We start from the raw sequence: 22,202 nt of genomic DNA on the forward strand, positions 1-22,202 counted from the left end.
ATGCATCATTTTTATAGTGTTCAACATAGGAAGCATCCTCTCTAAATCTTGCTTTTTCTGTAGAATATGCAGATATGTTACTTCCCAGAAAATTAGGGAATGTATTTTCTCCTTCAATTATGGCTAAGAACCGTATATCACTTTACTAGGTGATGATTTCAACCCATAGAAACATACAAAGCTGTAGATCTAGGAGAGGGACAAAGAATTCAGCACAGTCTTTGAAAATAACATTCCTTTATTATTTCCAGAGATATGATGTCAGCACTTAAACCTCATCCAAACATAAATATTGCTTCTCATGCAGAACTATCAAAGTGTTACACTCTAAAACATTTATAAGATTTGATTTTAACGAAGGAGGAGGATCTGTGTGAAATTCTGAAAGCCACTGCAGTTTGATGTTGGCTCTCTTGGAGAGGGCATGACAAAAACCTGCCAAACAAACAGCAACATGTTTCCTATGGAGCGGGCTGAATGAACTCCCCTGGTGATGACAGAGAACTTGGGCTGATCTGTGTGACAACGGGAGACTGAGAGGAAGCAAACTTGACCAAGCCTTTTTCAAAGGCAGAAACCAAGCAATTAGTTCAGTCAGCTACACTTAGATTCCTGGGGAAAAACAATTACAGCAAATAATGAAGGATGCTATTTTATGCATCTAGAAATAAATCCAGGAATGAGTAATAGTCACCACAGGTTTGTCCAGATCAAGCCCTTCCAAATTAGTCTGGATTTGTAGTCATAGGATTAGTAGCAAATATCTCATCATATGACTGGACTTTTACATAAAGAAATGGGGAAAAATTGATTAAATTTCTCTGGAATCAATGGAGATTTTGTCAGAACAGTTACCAGTGATCCTCTGCAACTACAGAAAGGCGTTAAGTCGTTTTTCTGCAGGGGTCTGTTTTGGTTGCCTCACTATGGAGCATAGCTTGGATAAGAAAAGAGAAGAGAAAGGGATTTCCTGAGGGGAAGAGAGGACAAGGAACTATTAGTGCACTGTAGGGCAGGATTTGAACTCACAGTAATGTTCATAAATAGGTGTGCTGCTCTCAGATAGGATACATTAAGGATGAGCACACGTCATCACATGTAGGCAGGAACAGTCAGCTGCACAATGGATGATTTGGAGCAACCAAATAGGCAGCACTTCACAGGAAAGTGAAAAGCTTCACCTCACCTCTGCAGTATAAAACTGCAGTTTTGTTTTTTCCCTTGAGACACTGCTGCCTAACAGAATATTGCAATTGTCACAAAATCAGTTATCACTGCTTCATTAAGAACCATTCTCCTCAGATTCTGACCCCATTTACAATCCCCAAATTCTGGTTTTATCCCACATCAGCATAAGCATATCACAGGAAGTATGATTCTATTTCATTAGGAGGAAAAAAATAAATTGGTTTTCAGTCTACTGAAAGACTACAGTGCTAATCTTAGCTACTCCTTACTGTTGAGATAAGCCACCCAAGACATCAAATTTCAAATAGGAGACATATATGGTACCATAGGAAATGTTTATGTACAAAATCAGTGGTGTTTCCAAGTCCCGCATGGAATGCACTCAAAATTCTCAACTTCTAAACCTTTTTAAGTCATGTCCTTTTAACACTACTTAGTTGTCTCTGCAATTTAATTTCTAGCTGAAGATCTCATTTCCTTCCCACTGCAACACTCAGATTTGTATTGTTTGTTTGTTTGCTGTTCGATTACCTGGCGACTTCTTGGTTGAACGTAAGGCATTATCCATCCTTGGCTCCCAAGACATTTCAGCTACATTTATCAGAGACAAGACTAGACTGGAATCTTTTATTCAGACTGAAGGCATCCTGGGCACAGCCACAACTAATTCAGCTTCATAGAAACAGCAACAGTGTGAGCTTTGGAAAGATGAGGGGAGGCATGATGCTTTTCCTCAGAGGCTTAGCATCCATGCAAAGACAGAAGAATCGCACACATGGAGATACAAATTAAAATCATTCAAGCCTGGAACTGACAGACACCAATCCAACTGAACAAGGGAGCTGTTAAAATCATGGCACAGGCTGGGGCAATGTTGATGGGGGATATGATAAGCCTTCCCTCCACCACTCTGAATACATATAAAAAATTATAAGCACGGGGAATATGAGCACTTTCAGGTGAGCAGGGAAAAGGAAAATCTCTTCACCCATTAAGCAAGCCACAGAGATACACAGGACAGACAGAAGCAAGGAGCAAATGACAGAACTATAATCATGGGATTACTAAAACAAGTCAGGTGGTTGAGAACAGAATTGTAGTAATTTTTCACTCTCTTAGCTACTGAGACTAATTTGTTGTTTGTTTTTTAAAAAAATGGATGCATAAATCAACTATTTTAATTACACAACATGATAGATGTTGTTCCTATGTCAGGGGGAGATAAGTAGCTACAACCTATAGTCTCATTTTATAATCAATACTGTGTGACTACATATTAAAAGGAGAAAACAAAAGAAGGCATTTTCTTCAGAAATTAAATAGGAATCAAATGTCTGTATGTCCTTAAAATTACTTTAAAGTACAAGGCTTCTTTGAAAATTCCTAAACAAGATCTCAACACATCCAGCCCTAAAATCTAAATGATTAGACAGTGGTAGAGTGGTAAATACAGAGAGAACAAATTCACCCATTTATTAATCCAGGATGGCAATTCAAAAGATGTAATTCTGCCTTTACCCTCCAACAAACAATCAAATGTACTGTCATTCTTAAGTCTGGAGGAAAGAAAAAATGAATTCTCATTCACATTCATTCAATAGCACAAGCCATAAAAAGATCCATAATTCCTACCCTTTAATTTGCATCTCAGTTACTTCACATCTCTTTGAAAGGCATGGATAATGGACAGAAAAGCTACAAGCAGTGATTAATGTACTGCACCTCTTAACTAGGCCCTCTCAGTTAATTGTCAAAAACGTTTGTTTGTTTTCTGGTTTGAACTTGTTTGACTTCCATCCATTGGTTCTCCTCTTATTTCTGTGTACTAGAATAAAGATTTAGTTAAGTACCTCTATTCCTGACATTTTTAAGCCATAACCCTTTCCAGACAACTTAAGAAGCTCAGTCATGAGCTTTCTATCATCATGCTTGTTTTCTTGACAACAAATAATTCACCCTGAACTCCCTCCAATTTTCAGCATACTTTTAAAAGGTCTGCCACAAAATAAACCTGCCAGTTGATAAGCGATAATCTCCTTCAAAAACTTGTCTCCAGCTGCTAGAGTGGAGCACTTCAGTGAACAAATCTCATACTGTGCTGGGGGATAGTTAATTTTCTTCTCTGGGCTGTGCTTTGGCTGTGTGCTGGCAGCAGTGCTGGTGACACAGGGATGTCTTGTTCCCCTGGCCCTGGCCCCAGCCCTGCAGCGAGGGGCTGGAGGGGACACAGCCAGGACACTGAGCCCAAGTGACCCAAGGGATGTCCCAGAGCCTGTGGGGCCGTGCCCAGCACACAGAGCTGGGCCAGGAGGAGGAGGAGGAGGAGGAGGAGGAAGGACATTCAGGGTGATGGAGTTTGTCTTCCCGAGTCACTGTCACACGTGCTGGGGCCCTGCTCTCCTGGGGATGGAGGAACACCTGCCCAAGCATGGCAAGTGGGGAATCAACTCCTGCTCTGCTTTCCTTGGGTGCATGGCCTTTGCTTTGCCTGTTGAAATGACTTTATCAACCCACAAGTTCTCACTTCCACTCTTGTGATTCTCTCCCGGCAAAGAGAACAATCAAAGGTGAAGAATAAAAGTGCATGTAATCCATTTTAACAAAAAGAAGTACTAGTTGACTGAAGAAGCAAGTCTTTATTCAAAATTAAAACTTTCAAAATGCAAATTTGACCTGTATGCTCATGAAGCCAGCTGCAGTAGTGGTATCGAGGGACTGTGTGAAACAGAACAGGGAATGGCTCTGCTCCATCTTCTGGAAGCACTATTTCCCATGAGCCAAGTAAATTACTGTGTGCCCCATAAATATCTTTGATACAGCCCTTAACTCTTGCAGTTTCCAACACAACTTTTAAAAACGTTTCTAAATATAACAAACATCAGAAAGAAATCCTAAAAAGATTTTTAACATGGATTAACCGAAATGATTTCCCATAGACTCAGTCCTTTAACACACAGGTTCCCTGAGGGCATGCAATCAACATCAAACAAGCAAACCTTAAATCAGAATACTTTACAACAGGATACTGCTTTTGTGTGTGTGCACATACTAAAGTCCTGTTGTCAACTATTAGATGGCCACATTGATGGAGGCTTCTAGTCCAGACCTGAGTGCCTTTGGACTGCAGCCAGCACTGCCACAGGCATCCTAAAGGCACTGTTAGCACTAAGAACAGCAGCAACAGTGGCAATTTTTCAGTTTGACAGGTGCTAAATACCACTGAACTTCTTTTTAAGTCCATTTTTATTGCAGCTATTGCCCAACAGTCCTTAAATGACCTTACAGCAAGATAATTATAATAAACAGCCTTAAACCAGTGCCATTCCAGCTGAACAATATCTGGAAGACTTCCCTTCAATAGAAGGGAATAGGAAAGGAAGCATGCACCTACTACAGCATCCCAAGAGCAGAGCTGGCATCTGTCACCAAGTCCTGTCTTATCCCCAAGTGCTTTACCATTTTGTCCTCTCAATTCCCCTGAAAACATTCCTGTTGTAAAGGTGTTAATATTTAGGTTGATACAAGCTTTACTTAGCTTTTATTGGATACATTCCACGAAGTCACAGAGCAAGAGAAGTTTTAGTACTCATTGTGGCCTGTAGCTATCCTTTGTAGGCAAATTTCAGAGATGAGGCAGTATGAAGGAAATAAAAAGCTTGTTTTAATTCAAAGCAATTGCCAGACTATCTCCCGGACAAGAAAGAAAATGTACATTTCTCAGGCACAGGTTATCTCCTGGCACATTTCAAAATGGCTTTATAGCCTGGCTATAAACAGATATTCTCAACCCAAAGGAATTTTTCTAGTGGATGCAGCCCAGCCATCACCCCAAACAAGTTTGCCACTTGTATACTGCTACAACACATAGAAGTTTGGTCTATATTTATTAATCAGTCAATGTGGGACATTTTGAACATCCTCTAAAAAGCACAGCTTTGATTTCCCATGTGTCCCCTGTAAACTTTCCCACTGAAGAAGTACATTGCTATATTGCACTTCATGGCTCATGTCTGAAGAAAAGGTACAGAGGCAGGTAACTGTATTTCTTCCAAAAGCAACATTCATTGCTCTCAGCATATAAACCACTTATTTTAGCACCGATGGATTCACACTCAGATCATGTACAAATCTCCAAACAGATGCAGTTACTCAGCATTTTGCCAGAGGACAGACTATACCTGTAACCTAATACAAGTGCATATCAATTGTTATCAATTAAACCTGTACACTCCACAAACATGTCCCAAACTCACAACAGCTTCAGTCCCAAACCAGATCAGTGATATTTGCACGGTAATCCAACCAATTCTCAACTTTTTCACAAAAAGATTACGTTCTTTTCAAAGCAGGACTAAATTCAAAGTATCTTTTACACTAGATACATACATACATGCACTTTTGAAATCCCTCACTGCAGATTCTCAGGCAGTTTCTACTGAAATGAACACCTCAGTATCAGCAAGCAGGTAAAACACTCCTCACCAGAGCCATGTAACTACTGCTCAGATAAACAACACAAATTAACGAGGACACAGGTAATCTAATCGATTGCCTGACATAAATAGCTGCAAGTGATCTGCCCCAAGCACATGAACTGCTTAACAACACTGACACCAAGTGACAGAACCCATGAAAATACAAACCTCAACCACCTCCTCATAGAAATGGCACAGCTTTTACCCTCATGCTCTGGAAGAGGCTGAGTCTTATCATCAAAAGAAAAAGTAGTCAATACCCTCAATGAGAGCTGATGTTTTCACACAAGCTATGTATAACTAACAGAATATTCAACATTAAACATGTTAACAAATCGATTTAACCTTGATCTTGGAAATGCAAGTGAAAGACCATGTGCACTTCCAAGTTTGATGCATACTAACCTCATAAATTCCATTTCCAAAGAAGAAAACATTAGTGGTTTGCAGGTACAAGAAGTATTGGATTCCATTAACTTACGTGAATTTGGTTAATTTTTCAAGTAAAAGACTGCAAATAGTACTTCTATACAGTTCCATTTAGAAAAGTACGTGTTCATGTGACTTTTAATGTCTGCTAAGTCTCACTTGTTTTGCCTGTGCTCCTCTCTGCTCAGAAACCAAAACCCAGGCAGTCCAGCACCACAAGCACGAAGCAGACTTGGCCCTGCTCCTGCTGCCTTACCTGACACTGCCCAAAGCACAAAACCCAGCTGAGAGAACAGTAACTCCATCAAACACAGCGGGTTCACCGCTCCTCCTGTTCATGCCCAGCATTCTGTCTTCTTACAAGCTTCCACAGTCTTACCTGCTGACGTTTGTATGCCAAGTAATCAAGATTTTCCAGATCTTTTTGAAACTTTTGGTAGGTTTTCTGTAGATCAGATTTACTGGATACATTTCTTAAAGATTCAAATGTTCTTTGAAACTGTGAGGGAAAAGAGAAACCAACAAGAAATTGTTATTCATACAGTTGCTGTGTTTCACTCTTATTACAATTAGCTTCTACTAAATGCTAAGGCTATTGAGCTTTGTCACCTCCAACCTTTCACATATTCCTTCTGTTGTGCTTTGAAACCAATCACAGGACTCAAAGCATTGTACAAATGCCCTCTTCAATTAAATGAAGTCTTAACTTCATAGGTCAGACAAAACACAAGCAATCTCTAAAGGTGAGGTCTTTTCCTATGCCAGGTTCCAAGAAGTAATATATTCACACAGATTTAAATACTTTCTTTTCAACTAAGAAAAGTATATGCAACTTTATACAGGCCATGAACTCATTCTATCAAACCTAACAGTAGAACTTAGAAATCACAGGGTGCTTCTTATGAAGTTAATTTACTTAAGAGTAATTTAAGACCAGATAATCACCTTGGGCAATGTGCTCACATTCTGCATGAAAACTGTGACAACTCCAATTATACTTCATTATAGACCTTACTTTTAAATTTAAAAGTTCTTTTATGCATACACTATTATTAAAAATAGGACTGGTATTTTTCAGAGACACACAGCTCCAGCCCAGCTGTAGGAACTGTAACAGAAAGTTAAGATTTGTGTCAAAGGAGAACTAGATTGGTGGTCCACCTTCCTTGCTACCTTCAGAAAATCATGAGCCTTCTCCTCTGGCTTGCTGTTTTTCCAGCTGTAAATACTCTTCTTCATCTCACGAGCATGTGACAGCTGCAAAGCTGCAGGTGGCTCAGTAATATTTTGTTATCACTGCTATTACCATCAGAAGCAAGTCTATAAACATGTATTTACACTGATATAATCAGGAAGAACTACACGCTTGTAAATCCTTCCAAAATATTGACTTAGCCTAGTGCAGTTCCAGGGCCCCAGGTAAAGCTCACCTGTGGTAGCAGTGCCCAGGGAATGAGGCAATGGACTGCTTTCCTGTCAGCTCTGGAAAACCAAACACTTCTGGAGTAACTACAGCCCACATTTTTCCATCCCTTTGCTTAAACTACAGCAATAATAAACTAAAACTACAGAATAATGAACCACAGGAGTAGAAGGAAAAAAACACAGGACCAAACCTCCACTCATCTTCTGTCCCTCTTTAAGAAGCTGACAACATAACTGACAGCCAGTGCTGATCATGGATGATCTGGAACACATGGAGTGCTCCAGAGCCCCTCATTCCTGAGCACGTGACTGAGCTCAAGCCCAAGCTGCACCTAATGCTGAACAGCCCCCAGGTACTTCTCCTTGGAATAATCATCATCATCATCATCATCATCATCTGCAGTGGATTTCCACTGACAACTGACAACAGCTTGCCTGGAAACTTCAGGCAAGCTAGCACATCCTGTTTGCCACTCTGCAGCCTTTATTTTGGTCTCACTGCTCTTATAACCAACAGGCAGTGTTCTTATCTACTTGTAATTTATCTCATTCTACCTCATTCAGCACTACTAGAGGTTAACTGGACACTTTCTAGTTGCATTTAAAGTGTTTGCTACCAAAAAATAAAATAAAACCCTCTCACCCAAAGTTCCTGAATTCTGTGCTGACATGGCTGCCAGAACACAACACACATGCGAAGACAAAGGTGCAATACCCTTTATTCTTTCCAGCTGGACTTCATTATCTTCCAATTTTTGTAGGATTTGTTGCTTTCAGATTTTATCTCTGCTCCAGAGCTGATGTGAAAGCCTTGCATTTGCCATGTTTGCTTTCACCAGTTCCCACTCCTGGCTATCCCCTTAGCTGGAAGCAATTTGATTACAACATTTGCAAACAAGACCTGAGTTTAGTTGAAGGTAACCAAAAGCACTCCACAGTCCTTGCTTTTTTTCAAGTGTGTATGAAACTGCTGATAATGTCTCTGGCAAGTTCATCATGCACCTTCTGCTTCAAACCATGACATATTTCTCCAGAGCTTAGCCCAAAGCGGTTGTGCCCTGTTGTGGGGATTGAATAATACAGGGACAAGGTCTCCAATGATCCCCAAACTCACTAAATAAACATAAGGTACAGACTTTTTTTGAGGTGGCTGTTTTTGTTGGTTTTTTTTTCAGATAATCATCAACATGTTAGACTACAATACAGTTGTAGAATCATCTTCATCCTTTTAAGGATGTACTTAATCCCACAGCTTCAATTCTTCATTAGCAGGAGCTCTGCTAGCAAGATCACTCCTTCCTTTTGTCCTGCAGCAACCAAAACATGAATAGTGCATTTGGTTCTCTGGAAAGACATGTAAGAAGCAGCATAAGAGCATGAGCAAATACAAACCAAATGTATAACTCTAAGGGCAACATGCTTCAATAAAACTGATGGATAACTGCCAGAACATGCACAGCTGTCTTCAGATGCAAGGGAGAAACATTTTTTTAAAAAATTTAACTCAGAAGTAAATAAAAAAAACAACCAAGCAATTTTAAGAAAACCTAGATAAGCTCTTTCCACTGCCATCAGCAGGAAATCAGAAACTGTACCTTGGACATAGAAAGGTTATCAGCACATGTGTTAGACTTTAAACTACATCTGGATCTTTCTGCATCATACCTCTATCAGTGTGAACCAGCATTTTGGGGTGAGTGGTAAAAAAACCTCTCTCATCTCTCCTGTCTAGAGGTGAAAAGAAAATTAGAATTCCTGACTGTTTTTTCTCTTACCAATAATCACATAAAATAATCATAAGAGATTCACAGGAGCTCTTTTCTGCCTGTCACATTTCCAAAGTGCTTTGAAGTGTTTCTGGAAGCTGAGAAACTTCCCTTTATTACTTTTGCTCTCAGTGGCACTACTAAGGTAGCTACTTGGACTGATTTTACCTCTGTGATAAAATCACCTCTCTATGATTTTGCCAGAGCTGCTTCTGTTTGTCAAGTTACCACAGACAAGTTCATAGCACAGAAAGCGCATAGACAACTTCTTAAAGAGAAGAGCAGGATTTATATTTGCTAATGTCACAGCAGTCCTCTCACAGGAAACCCCAGCTCCACCAAATGCAGAACCAGAGCCCAGCACCCCGGCCCTAAAACCCAGGGTGGATAAGCAGCCCCAATGTCCTGGGCAGGCACCAGCAGACACAGCTGAAGGAAGGCTCTGTGCTCATCTCACTGGAAACCAATGCACAGAGAATGCTTCAGCTAAGGGAAGCAACTCTCACTGTCCCATTTTAGGTATCACAAAGCAACAAATACCATCAGAGCTCTGAAAGTGATGGGGATCACAAATGTGGACGGGCCAGAAGAGTGTTAGAACACAGCCCCCTTGCAAGTGTGATGTTCCTGATTAGCATAAGGTATTCCTGCAGCCTCCTCTCAGATGCCGACCCTGGCTTATCTAATTACTAAGTGTGACTGTAAGCATCAGGACTGAAACTCCTGTGGTCTCACATCTCTTACACTGCAATGTCAAAGAGGAGAGGCAAGCTCTGACTGAAGTTTCTCCTGCAGTAAAGCAGATTAACAGCTGAGAATCCTCTGCTGTCTTTCTGAGCTCCTGATGTGGCATTTTGAAGGTTTTCTCCACTACTGCCCACGTTCAGGAGCCCTGGAACTTCTGCTCTGCTGTCGTGTGTGACAAAAATGAGACAATGAGATCAAAGAAAAGAGGCTGATACAGAGTGGCTGCACATTGCAAAAGGAAATCATATTAAACTAACTAATCATACTAAAATTTTGATACTGCTTAAGCCAAAATTTACTAGGTTTCATCTTCAACACGAACCATGAAAATTAATGGCTTACCAGCTAAACAGGAGTCCAGGACACAAAATTATGAGATTATAAACATGCAGTGCAAAGTGCTTCTCTGCTTGTAATTCAGAAACGTGGGAAGCAACACCATTAAATACAGAGTACAAAGCCATATTCCTGGTAACCACCTTACAATGTCCATATAAACAGGAAGAGGGATGGGGGGCAGCAGATCCTGCTTCTCCAGTTTGTACATGATGCTACTGGACAGACCACACACCTTCAGTGTCACTTTATTGTCTAGCTTTATCAAGATGATGTAATCCAAGGGCCTGCTGCACTTCCTTTACGTAGTTTGCTTCTACACAGCTGGTTCAGATTGAGGGCCAGTGCTGCAAAAAGCCGCTCTTTTTACTCACAAATTAGGAGAAATGGCTCTTTTTCATCTAGAGCTGCACAAGTCAAAGAGTATTTGTATTTCAGAGTATCAACATTATCATCTTCCACTGCACCAGGCAGTACAGTAGCACTATTGAACTATTTTTTCCTTTGGTAAAATATTTCTCTTTATTTTCACATGGATTAATATGAGTTAAGGACAAGAAGCAAATTTAACTTCCATTTTGACATAAGGAAGATGTCCATTGAAAAAATATACCTTCCTGTTTTGATAAGGTAGTGGTTCTTTAAAAGACTAAATTATACCAAATGTACTATTTAAATTACCCAGAGATATGGTTGGAAAAAAAAAACATTCACAACCTCTCTTAAATTCCAATTACTGAACACACATGCTTATGAGAAAAAAGCTGCTCTTCTCATATTTTGCTGTAATGGAATGGGCAATGTGCCTCCTTTGGAGAGGTTTATGGAGAGCAGCTCACAGCTTTTTCCATTCAGAAAATACCAGATGATTTTGCTGTCATTTTAAGAAGGTCTGAAGATGTACACTCTGATGATAAAGCAGATACTGTTTGTTTTGCATGCATTTCCTCATTTCTGCCTCTCAAAGCACAAATGAGCTATAAAATAAATTTCTCTAGATCAGAATGATCTCTGCATGCTTGAATTGTTGAACAGACAAGCCATTCTACATTACACCAACATTGTTGCTGCTATACTACCAATAAATAATGTGCCAGGAGAAGATAATTTCCCAAGATTATTTTCCCAGCCCAGAATTCGCCTTGCTCCAGAGAAGGAAATTTCAGAACATCACTTCCATTTTAGTGTCTCACAAGCACAGCACTTCAGTGGTAGGTGTGTGCTGCTGCAGAAGCCAAACCCAGAACAGACACTCGGAAGGAAAGCCTTCAGCAGTGTTCTTTCCCTGACAGGTTCAAAGAGAGTCGACTGCAGTGCAGCTCTGGTCACTGACTGGAACATGCAGGCTCCAGTCCAAGCACTCCTTTCAAACTGCCCTCTGCTTTTCTAACATCCCACCTTCCAGCTTCATCACCAGACACAATCCGGATTTCTCACACTCACCTCTACTTCTGATGACTCCAAGCATTCTATTAAGCTCTCCTACAAGCCACCTTTAGGTTACACATCTCCCCAAGCTCTTACAACTTAACATTCCAGTTGGAATTTATTATCCCATAGCTTGACAATTATTTATTTTTACAAGTTACAAAGGAGCAGTCAAGAGGCTCCTAGACCAAGCACAGAAGTGGATCCAGATTCCTGCTGCGCTCAGAAGGATGCTCACTTTGCAAAAGCCAACTGCTAAAATCTATTCTTTGGAAGCTGCCTTTCCTCTGCTGTTTACTGCACATCACAGAGTGCCACAGAATTTGCAGTGTGAGATGATTAACACTGTATCCCTGATTCCAAACTACTGCATCCCACGTGCCACAGACAAACCTCTGATTGGCAGCAGGAATTTCTGTTTGATGAGAAAATAAATAGGAGTATGAACCAAAGGAGGAGCCAAATCTTCTCTCAAAGACTCCTGTCACCTTCTTAACACTCCTTATGCTCCAGAAGTTCCCCTGCCATGGGAGTGACCCACACCCAACAAAGGAAGGTGGCAAGAAGTTAGAATTTCATCTGGGTACTGCTGTAGAAAACAAGGTTTCTATAAACATGTTAGGAACAAATGGAGGGCTAAGGACAATCTCCATCCTTTTTTGGATGCAGGGGGAAACACAGTGACAAACAAATAGAGAAAAGTCTGAGGTACTTCTCTGTCTTGGTGTTCAGTAGCAGGACCAGTTGTTTTCCAGGTACCCAACCCCCTGAAGTTGAGCACAAGGATGGGGAGCAGAACAAATCCCCTCTCCAATCCAAAATGAAACATTTAGTGACTGGCTGCACCATCTAAGACTCACATGAGTCCATGTGCCAAAGTGATCTGCTGGAGGGTAGGAAGGCTCCACAGATCCAGGGATCTGGATCACTTAAGCACAGTTCTGGGAATTGAACCAAGCCCTTAAACCTGAAGCACAGGTCAGCCCAAGATGACTTTCCTCTTTCATTCCACGTAACCCTGCCAAGCTCCTGCTCAGAACATTTTTAATGCTGATGAATAGTCTGCAGGAAAGGAAGGAACAGACAGCACTACACTCACAGGGCCCAACTTCACAAGTTGTTTCTTATCTCTAGCCATTCTCTTTTTTTTTTCTCCCTGGCAGTTTTAAATAAGTCTAAGCAAGCATTTTGTAAAGATCATGCTGTCTGAGGCATTCATGAAAAATATGAAGACTTAGACAGTAAATCTCCAAGCATGACATGAAGGGGAAAAAGACAGATAAAACATGTTGGCTCAGCATGGTCTGAAACCGATTAGAGAAAGACAGACTGCCAATGCTCTTTGAATGAATTCTCCAAACTTGTTACTTTCCTGCTGTTCTCTTCCAATCAATAAATTTAAGCGATTCCATTAGTCTGTTAATTCACTTAATTAAATAATATCGAGCATTACTAACCATAATAGATGAGCTGCTAACACAGCTCTGAATCAGAGAGTGCAATACACAAGACAGCCCTTTGTCTGAGCACATTTTTCACAACTCAGTTGTTTCTTTAGAGACTTCAAACTCTTTAATCATGGAAGAATATCAGAGACAGATATTTATTTAAACTCTTCCCTGTTTTAAAAAAAAAAAAAATGTTGTTTAAAGAAGGAAAACCTTTCTTTTTGGTGTGATGTACTTTATTTTTTCAGTGAACTCAATAAAAGGATCTTCCTTGTTTGCACTGCACCCTCACAGTCTTACAGGACGGTGAATTCCACAAGTGGCCAGAAGTGTTCTGTGCCAGAATGTGATCAGACATTGAGAGCTTGTACTGACATCTAGAATGCATTATTCACACACACATTTATTCACTCTTTGCTTGGTGAAGATCTGATAAAATTCATTAAACAGCCAAAATTCTCTCCACTTGATTAGCAAAACTTCTAAAAAATCTGATTTCCTGTTCACAAGGCTGGGTTTTTGAACATTTGGGTTGAAATTCCCACCAGGATTATCAAATCATTTCAAACTCACCCATTTGTCTAGTTTTGAAGAGTCACATTTCATTGTGTTTGTGACAAAAAAAAATCCACATTTTCAGCATTACCCACTGTTTAATATGAAGACTTTATTACACAGAATTCAAAACCACTCCCAAGCCTAAGCAAAATGCACAGAAAACAATGTTGTTAGAGACTACATAAACTGGAAGGAGACAGCTGAGGTCCATCCTTTTTTCCTACATATTCATCAGCAGGCAGCTGTGACAGGTAACAGCAGATGAGGCTTTCCATGACAGCCAGTCACACTGTCTTTGTTTTCTTTCTATTTTTATTCCCAGGTTACCGAGGAAATTAAAGTTTAATGATCCAGAGGGTATTTTGTCAGCAGGAAAATGTATAGTTTTAAACACCAGTGTTGGAATTAACTAGTTTTAGTGAGTGACCAAGGCTAAAAACTTCCAGCACTATTTGATAAATAGGTTTGAAAAATATTAGATACTTAAAAAGGTAATTCCCCATTAAATGCTTCCATATTGAGCAAGATCTCACTAATACTGTACAGAGTTCTTTGATGATGCTGAACCAACTTCTTTCCTTTTATACATCCAAATAAAGAAAACGTCCTTGATTAGAATTTTTATGTCTTTTATTCTACTATTATGGGTTTTTTTTATTTTTCAAATTAATTTTGGCTTAGTCCTTTCTAATGTCTTCATTCTACCCCATGAAAATGATAGTGCTCAAAGACATGGAAATAAAGAGCAATTAAATTTCCCATCTCTAAAATGATAACAGCTGTGACACCCATGTCTGAAGAAGAAGATAATATGGTAGAAATATTAAGGTTTTAGAGCAAGTGCAAGGAAAAACAGCTAATGACTTTTAAGGAGCTGATTTTTAAGGCATATGAACTTGCAAAACCCAAGAGTATTAGAGCTGATACAGCAAAGACAAGGTCTACTTTGACACTGTGTGAATACAACATCTTGTGGGAGCAAGTCCATGTTGAAGAAAAATTGAATTCCTAAGGGAGTTTTTAAGTATAATGATTTCAGTTAAACACTTAGGATAGAGCCAAGTTGAAATTCATTAAAATTTTTAATTGCATTTAAATCTGGCTCAGTTAGCTGTGACCAAAAGTTGTTAGAAACTGAGGGATGTTCAATAGCATATGTTGAAATTACATTAAGTCGATTTCCTAATTAGATGTCAACATAAAAAGACACCATTACAGCTAATACCACTGTTGTCAAGTTCAACAGCCAGAGCAGAAACTAAATAAATATGCAAAATGTAACACTCTCCTCTAAGAAGTAGGATGAGTCTTTTTGCACAGGCATTACTGAGAGCGTTATACCACAGTAATTTATTCTAAGGGTCCATTTACAAATTCATTTCTCCCTCCTATTAAGAGGAAGTATGGAAGAAGATGACAATTTAATGGCACTACTTGCAGTGCTGGGGTTCCTCCTGAATGATACCCTGCATTCTTTCATCATTTTCAGTTATTTTTTGTTTTCATTTTCAGATGGAAAAAATGAAGTAAATTAGACAGCTGTTTAGAAATACTGAAACTCTAGTAAAGAAAACACCTAATTTTACTTCTCTCAGGTAAAACACACTCAATACATCTCAGAAGAGAGCATCTAGTATTATGAAAATAAACATTAAAAATGTAATAGATTACTGTGAAAATATTGAAATTTAAGAAAATTTTTCACAAACAGTACAAAAGACATAGGCCATTCCTATTACAGCTGACAAATTTAAGCATATAGAACGACACAGAAGCTCCTACAAGTCAGTGCTCATTTAGCCTGTGGTGCATCTCTAGCAGTTGTCAGTGGAAGATCTCTCAAGCCCAGCATTGAAACCCACACAACATTGTTTTATTATGAAACACTTCTTCTACTCTGATTTGGAGCCAAATTTTCATTCTCTCATCGTCACCAAGTTGAACTTGCTTCAACATGGTCCTCTAAGTCACTGTGTTCTCCTGTGCCATGAGGCATTATGAGAAGTGACACTGATTATTCACCTCTGCCCTGAAATATTAGGAAGTCAACAGAAATTTGTGGTTTGATCAGTCCCTTATAAATTACTGAAAGTATTAGTGGAAAAAAGGGAACCAGAAGTAGATCAAGTCTGCTGAGCTGCAAGTAGATGAGTTTTCCTGGCCCGTTTACAAATCCCATCTAGAAGCTAGGCTTGCCCTACATGTGTGAGACCCACAGGGCTCCAGTGCAGGAAGAGTTTGAGCAGCCACATGTGTGGCTGGCAGGAGCCTGAGGCCAGCACAGCCCTACTCACCACACTCAGGTGCTGCAGCAGGTAGGCCACGTCCACCATGTCGGCCAGGATGAGGAGCCTGGTGACAGCAGCCAGCAGGGCACGAGCTGCTGGGACAACAGCCTGTCTCCTGGGCAGGGAGCAGGGATCGCTGGTGAACGCCTCTGCCGACACCTGCAAGGCCTGACCTGCAAAAGGAAGACACATTTCCTTAGGCTGGATGGCAACACCCAGGAAAAATGAAGTCACTGAGGTTCTGCCAGATATTTGGCAAGTCACCAGTACTGCAAATAAATCTGGTATCTCTTTGTTGCCCTAATGCCTTGAAATGAAGGTCAGTTATTTCAGATCGTGCAGGTTAATGTTCCACATCTTCCATGATGTTCCCGTTCTGTTCTACAGCATCATTTAATTCTGAAATAATTCTCTTGGCCTTTTCACTATTACTCTTAACTGTACACAACAAAGCCAGGGCCTTTGTTCAACTTTCCTAGTCACTACTTGCTATATTACTATGTACTTTGGTGTCCTTGCTATTAAATAATTCCTGGTCACAGAAGAGAATCAAATATTACTCTTTTCATTGCAAATATAAGTTAATGGAATGAAAACCTCGTACACTCACACATCTGATTGACAAAGTGAAACCTGTGCCATGGAGCTAGTGACTGCCAGTGGACAGCGATACACCGCTCTCCACTGTGAAGTTTGGCAAATGAAATTCAGCAATGTGGACAACAGTGACAAACATCATAAATACCTGAAGGGAGGTGAAAAGGAGATGGAGCCCACCTGCTCTCAGTGGTGCCCAGCAAGAGGGGGAGAAGCAACAGGCACGAACTGACACACAGGAGATTCCATGTAAGCATCAGCAGATGTTTTTTTCACAAGGAGAGTGACTCAGCAGTGGCACAGAGCAGCCAGGAAGGCTGTGGAGTCTCCATCCCGGGAGATGTTAAAAACCTGACTGGACACTGTCCTGGGCAGGCTGCTGGCCCTCCCTGACCTGCAGCATTGGAGCAGGTGACCCCCAGAGGTCCCTTCCACCCCTCAACATTCTGCAATTCTGTGAGCAAACACAAGTCAGAAGGGTCAGACTATGACCAAGCCCTTAGAAATGAGCGTGACAGAAGCTGGGATGGCCAGATGAACACATAAAACCATAATCCTAAAGCAGAGCCATGAGATGCAGGATAGCCAGATAGGAGCTACAAGTGCAAACAGCAGAAAATGACAACTCCAACAACACATGATATCAAAACTTTCTTAAATTGCAGTAGACAGCATGACAGTCTGATGCAATTTAATCTATTTTTAATTCCCACGAAGTGGATATTCTTCCATAATTACATTTGTCACAAACCATGAATCACAAAAAATGCCCTTTTAGTGGCACAAGTAGGAATTCAGACAGACAGCAGCATTCATAGGATTTCAATTATTTTAGACAATCAAACAAAAAAGCAATTCAAAGAACCAAAGCCAGGATCCATCATAACTACACAATCACTGTCAGGCAGATATTTCCAAGCCTGTTGAGCACACCCAGATAGATGACTCCCAAAGAAAATGTTGCTCTACCATCAGCTCATCAACGACTGACAGCTACTGCTGTGTCAAATGACTGCTACTTCCATGTGCCTACAAAAATCTGCTCAGGCACAGGGAAATGTAAAAACACTCTTCAGCCATAAGTAATTTTTTTTTAAAGTTAGAGGATTCACACACTTCATCCAGCACCAAAAAACATCCAAAAACTCCAGATGAAAATTCCTTTAGAAAGAAGTGAACTGTGAGGCTGTTGGCAATCAGCTGCCCGCTGGTGCCGTGTCTGTACAGACTGCAGCACCGCCACCAGCCGCGGGCAGCGAGCGCCCCTCGGAGACAGCGCTCAGCATCACACTGACAGCAGCCAAATCCTCTGCGCTGGTTTAGGAAAGATCAGCGAGATTATGCTTTCTTCTTTTAATTCTTTGAATAGATTTTCTTTCTCCTTTAGAAATCCCATCCAAGCATCACATTTTTCTCTCTTCTATTTGTATTTAGAACTGGCTCTCTGCTCTCGTTTTGTAATTTTAACTGCAGCAGTGTGAAATGCACATGGAATGCAGTGAACTTTATGCCATTCTTGTGTCCTCCTCCCACAGGGAGGTACTGCTGCCAAGAAAGTCCTGTCACCCACTCCTGAACTGCACTATTAGAGGCTGATGGCCTTACAGTTCCAGAGAAAGAGTTGACAATAGGAACCCATTTACTAAGGGGGGGACAGACATACCAAAGTAAGTAGAAAGCATTTCCAACATTTCAGTCTCAAACTCGAGAGAACAGAAATACAAACAAGCAAGAAAAAACCCACAATGGTTTATAATACAGAATCCTAGAATGCTTTGTGTTGGAAGGATCAAAGATAATCTAGTTCCAATCCTCCTGCCCTGGGCAGGGACACTTTGCACTAGCCAAGGTTGCTCCAAGCCCCATCCAATCTGGACAATTCCAGGCATGGGGCAGCCACAGCTCCTCTGGGCACCCTGTGCCAGTGCCTCAGCACTTTCATAGTGAAGTATTTCTTCCTAGTATCTGATCTAAAACACCCTCTGTCAGTTTAAAGCCTTTCCCAGTCGTACAAAGTCCCTCTCCAGATCTCTTGTAGGTCCCCCATGGGTCCTGGAAGCTCTGGTAATGTCTCCCAGAGCTTTCTCTGGGGGCTGAACAAGCCCAGATCTCTCAACCTGCTTTAACAGGAGAGGTGCTCAACTCTGTGCATCGTCTTTGGGGCCTCCACTGGACTGGCTCCAGCAGGTCCACATCCTCCTTCTGCTGAGGGCCCCAGAGCTGAGCAGTATTCCACATGGGGTCTCACCACTAACAGAACACTTCTTAGCTCTTACTTACACTGCCAGGTACAGCCTCAAATTCTGCCGGCATGAGCTACCACATTAAGCAGAATAAGTACCAGAGGAGGTTGGGAGTCAAGGTCACATCACAGCACAGAACAATCTACCCTTTCTAAAAACACGAGATTAAACAATACAAGTCACCAGTACAATCACCTCTTCTGTTCCAACAAATACCATCTCCATCTGCTACAGCAAATAAAAGGATTCTGCTCCAGCCAGCCAGCTGAAGTGACACTATCAGTGTCAGGGCACAGCAGATCGATACCTCCTGCATGTTCCTAATATTCAACACTGTGATAACTCAGATTCTCACAATAGCTTTCTGGAGCTGTTACAGGACATTTCTCTCCTGCCACACAGTCTCTTATTCCACTCAGATACCACTGGATTCTGTTGCACTGCAACTATTTCACCACTGCATATCAGGAAGTTCCATTTCCACATCTCACCCAGTTCTTCCAAAGCGTTAATCAGAGCCACCACACATCCCCATCGTGCCTTACACCCACGTCTTCATTCTGCCTTTCCCACTCAGGGGCACCTGACCCAGTGATGCTGATGTCAAAAGCTGTTCTGCAGGGGACCTTGCTCTTGGGTTGATGAAAGGAGTGCACAGCACAGGTTATTTTAAGCCATTTGAGTTCTGCCTCCCAGAACAAAAGTCCCTTAGATGCAGAATACACACATGTACCTCTTCATGGGGGATGAGAAAGTTAAGTTTACTTTTTTTAGATGAGGAGAGGGACAAATAAGAACACAAGTAAGAACACAGTGTAATACAAAAGATCCCTAATACCCTTCCTTTAGTAAATGCCCTTTTAAGTAAGCTCTCCCTTTCTTGCCAGTGAATGGTAGTGTTTTCCAGGCCATCAAACTCTTGCCTCCTCTGTTTAATATCAAAACATATCAAATATGGCCATTCAAAACATTAAAGTATTTGTTAGAATTTCCTTTTCAAGAGTAACTTAAGGCTCAAAATGTAATTCCAGCAAGTAACTTGCTTTCAATTCACTGCTCTGTGTGATGACAGGCTTATCTGGGAGCACACATGAGCATGATAACAGCTAAACACAAGAAACACTGACACTGCAATAGATAGAAACAAGGCAGACAACAACTGTTGTGTTTCTGACTATATATAGTCAGTCAGCAATGGCAGTAAATACCAAACATTTCAGTTATGCCCATGCAACAGCTTTGAGAGCTGTAAGCCATCACACCTTAACATAAATGTAAAAACTCATCATCCAAAGGATAATGCTAGACTTCAGATTTCTACAGCAACATTTCACCACACGAACAGCAGCACAGTTTTGCCCTAAAATTGGTTACATCTCAGGATGAGGACATGAATTTGAGGTTGATATTTAGTGTCAGAAGCATTCAGGGTGGAACAGTGCTCCTTACACCCTTTGCACAGGGGTCAGCTATTCCACAGAACACTGAATTAGAAGACAATCCTTGAAATGCTGCATGCGCACGAAACCTCTCAGTGAGAGTTTTTCAATACACTTACTTTGGGGTTTATTACACTATTTTAGAATAAATCTGTGGCCATAAGTAGCCTCCAACAAAGCTTCACCAAATCAGATCAACAGGAAATGGTGGCAGTTCTTCAGTTACATGCATACAATCCACCACCCACACACCTTCCTGCTGACCCACTTAGCAGAGCTCCAGAAAAAGATGTTATCAAGATGTGGGGAGGCCTTAAAAAACACTTTCTTGAGAGGAAACAGAGAACCTCTATTAAATGTTTGGCTCCAAGCCTATAACTCTTTGGTAAAACTTTGCAGATGTCAAAGGAAGCAGACACTGTATTTATCCAGGTAACGTGTCTGTCACCCATTATAGCAACACCTTCTTTCAGAGGTCACTAATAGAATCCAGCTGAATTTGAGACTCCAAAATCTCATCTACTGACAGTGCCAAGAGCAAGCTGTAGTCAGTGAAACTTTATTCATGTCATGATTTCTGAAGACCATGAATCACACACAGATGAATTAAACACAGCAAACATTACCCCCACTCTTCATTTTTATTCCATTCATTTCCTCCTTTATTCTCCAAAGCATTATTATGAATTGAATTGTCAGAAGCAGATCAAAAAAATTCTATCACTCCTTTAAAGGGAGCCCCAAATCAATGAGCTCCAAAAGTAACAAAGAAGTGTTTTCACACTGGCAATTGATGTTCCAAAGGAATAAGTGTTTAATGCTCACATTGCAGCCCCAGCTGAACAAGTTCAGCACGTGACACAAGGTGAAACACAAGAGGAGGTGAGACGGGATTTATTCTTTCCAGATCTCAGTGTGCAAATCTGAGTTAGGCTGATGTGAGCGAAATTACATAAAGCATTTCTTCAAAATTCCATTATCCAGGGAATACAAGCTCTAGCCACGTAAAAAACTTCCTGATTAATTAAAGATTGTCTTAATAAGAGTCACCACAGTGCCAGTCCCACAGAAAATTAAACACTCTATGCTGTGCCATGCGTGGCAGGTGGCCTCATGCAAGCTGGGCTGATGACCCACATCCCTTCAAAGAGCTTGAAGTAAATAACATGAGACATTGAACAGCAGCAGGATGTGGCCTGAATAACAGGCAATAAAGCTGCATATGATGTGGCATACCACAAATTAAAAATAGCACACAGCTTCAAAGGTTAAAAATATCTGAAAAATTAAGAAAATGCTACCTTTTTTACAATTGTTTCAACGATTTCTTAAAACTAACCTGTGCAGTTTGGCAAATCCTTGAAGGGAGATGGGCTGCAAGCACTCACTTCATCATTGCATAATGATAGGCGATAACATGGACTTAACTTTCTTTTAAAATGTATGAGGGATATATAATCTACTTTATGTATTATTTATTTTTGTAGTTACCCCTGGTCTTGGCTGAGAATCAATAAGTAATATAAAAATATTTCACATTTTCAATTTCTCTATGTATAAAAATCAATATAAAACTATATATTTTATTCTTACCTTGTGTTATCAGCCTATAATGGATGGGCTAACATTTTAAGAGTACTCCAAAATGAATGATTTTGCAAGAGCCTCAGCTGCTCAGTGTGACAGATAACAGTGATACTTGCTGGTCATAACGCTTTTAATCACAAAGGACCTGAAGGTATCACAGACACCATATGCATAGATCAAACTCTAAACCACAGCCATCTCTGGATTCAGAGGAAGCCAAAAGCAAGTAATCACTGCCCTGAACAACA

General features: G+C 40.6%; 1 protein-coding gene across 1 annotated transcript in view; it reads right to left on the reverse strand.

Annotated features, from left to right (window-relative positions):
* Positions 1-22,202, reverse strand: part of CTNNA3 (catenin alpha 3) — an 83,672-nt gene that overhangs the window by 45,024 nt on the left and 16,446 nt on the right. Inside the window, exons 5-6 of the mRNA XM_033515607.1 lie at positions 16,095-16,261; positions 6,472-6,591 (exon numbers count right to left, since the gene is read on the reverse strand). Coding sequence (XP_033371498.1) covers positions 6,472-6,591; positions 16,095-16,261 — 287 coding nt within the window. The remainder of the gene's footprint in view (positions 1-6,471; positions 6,592-16,094; positions 16,262-22,202) is intronic.

This window comes from Parus major, chromosome 6, assembly GCF_001522545.3.
Source record: "Parus major isolate Abel chromosome 6, Parus_major1.1, whole genome shotgun sequence".
In the NCBI taxonomy this organism is placed as follows: domain Eukaryota; kingdom Metazoa; phylum Chordata; class Aves; order Passeriformes; family Paridae; genus Parus; species Parus major.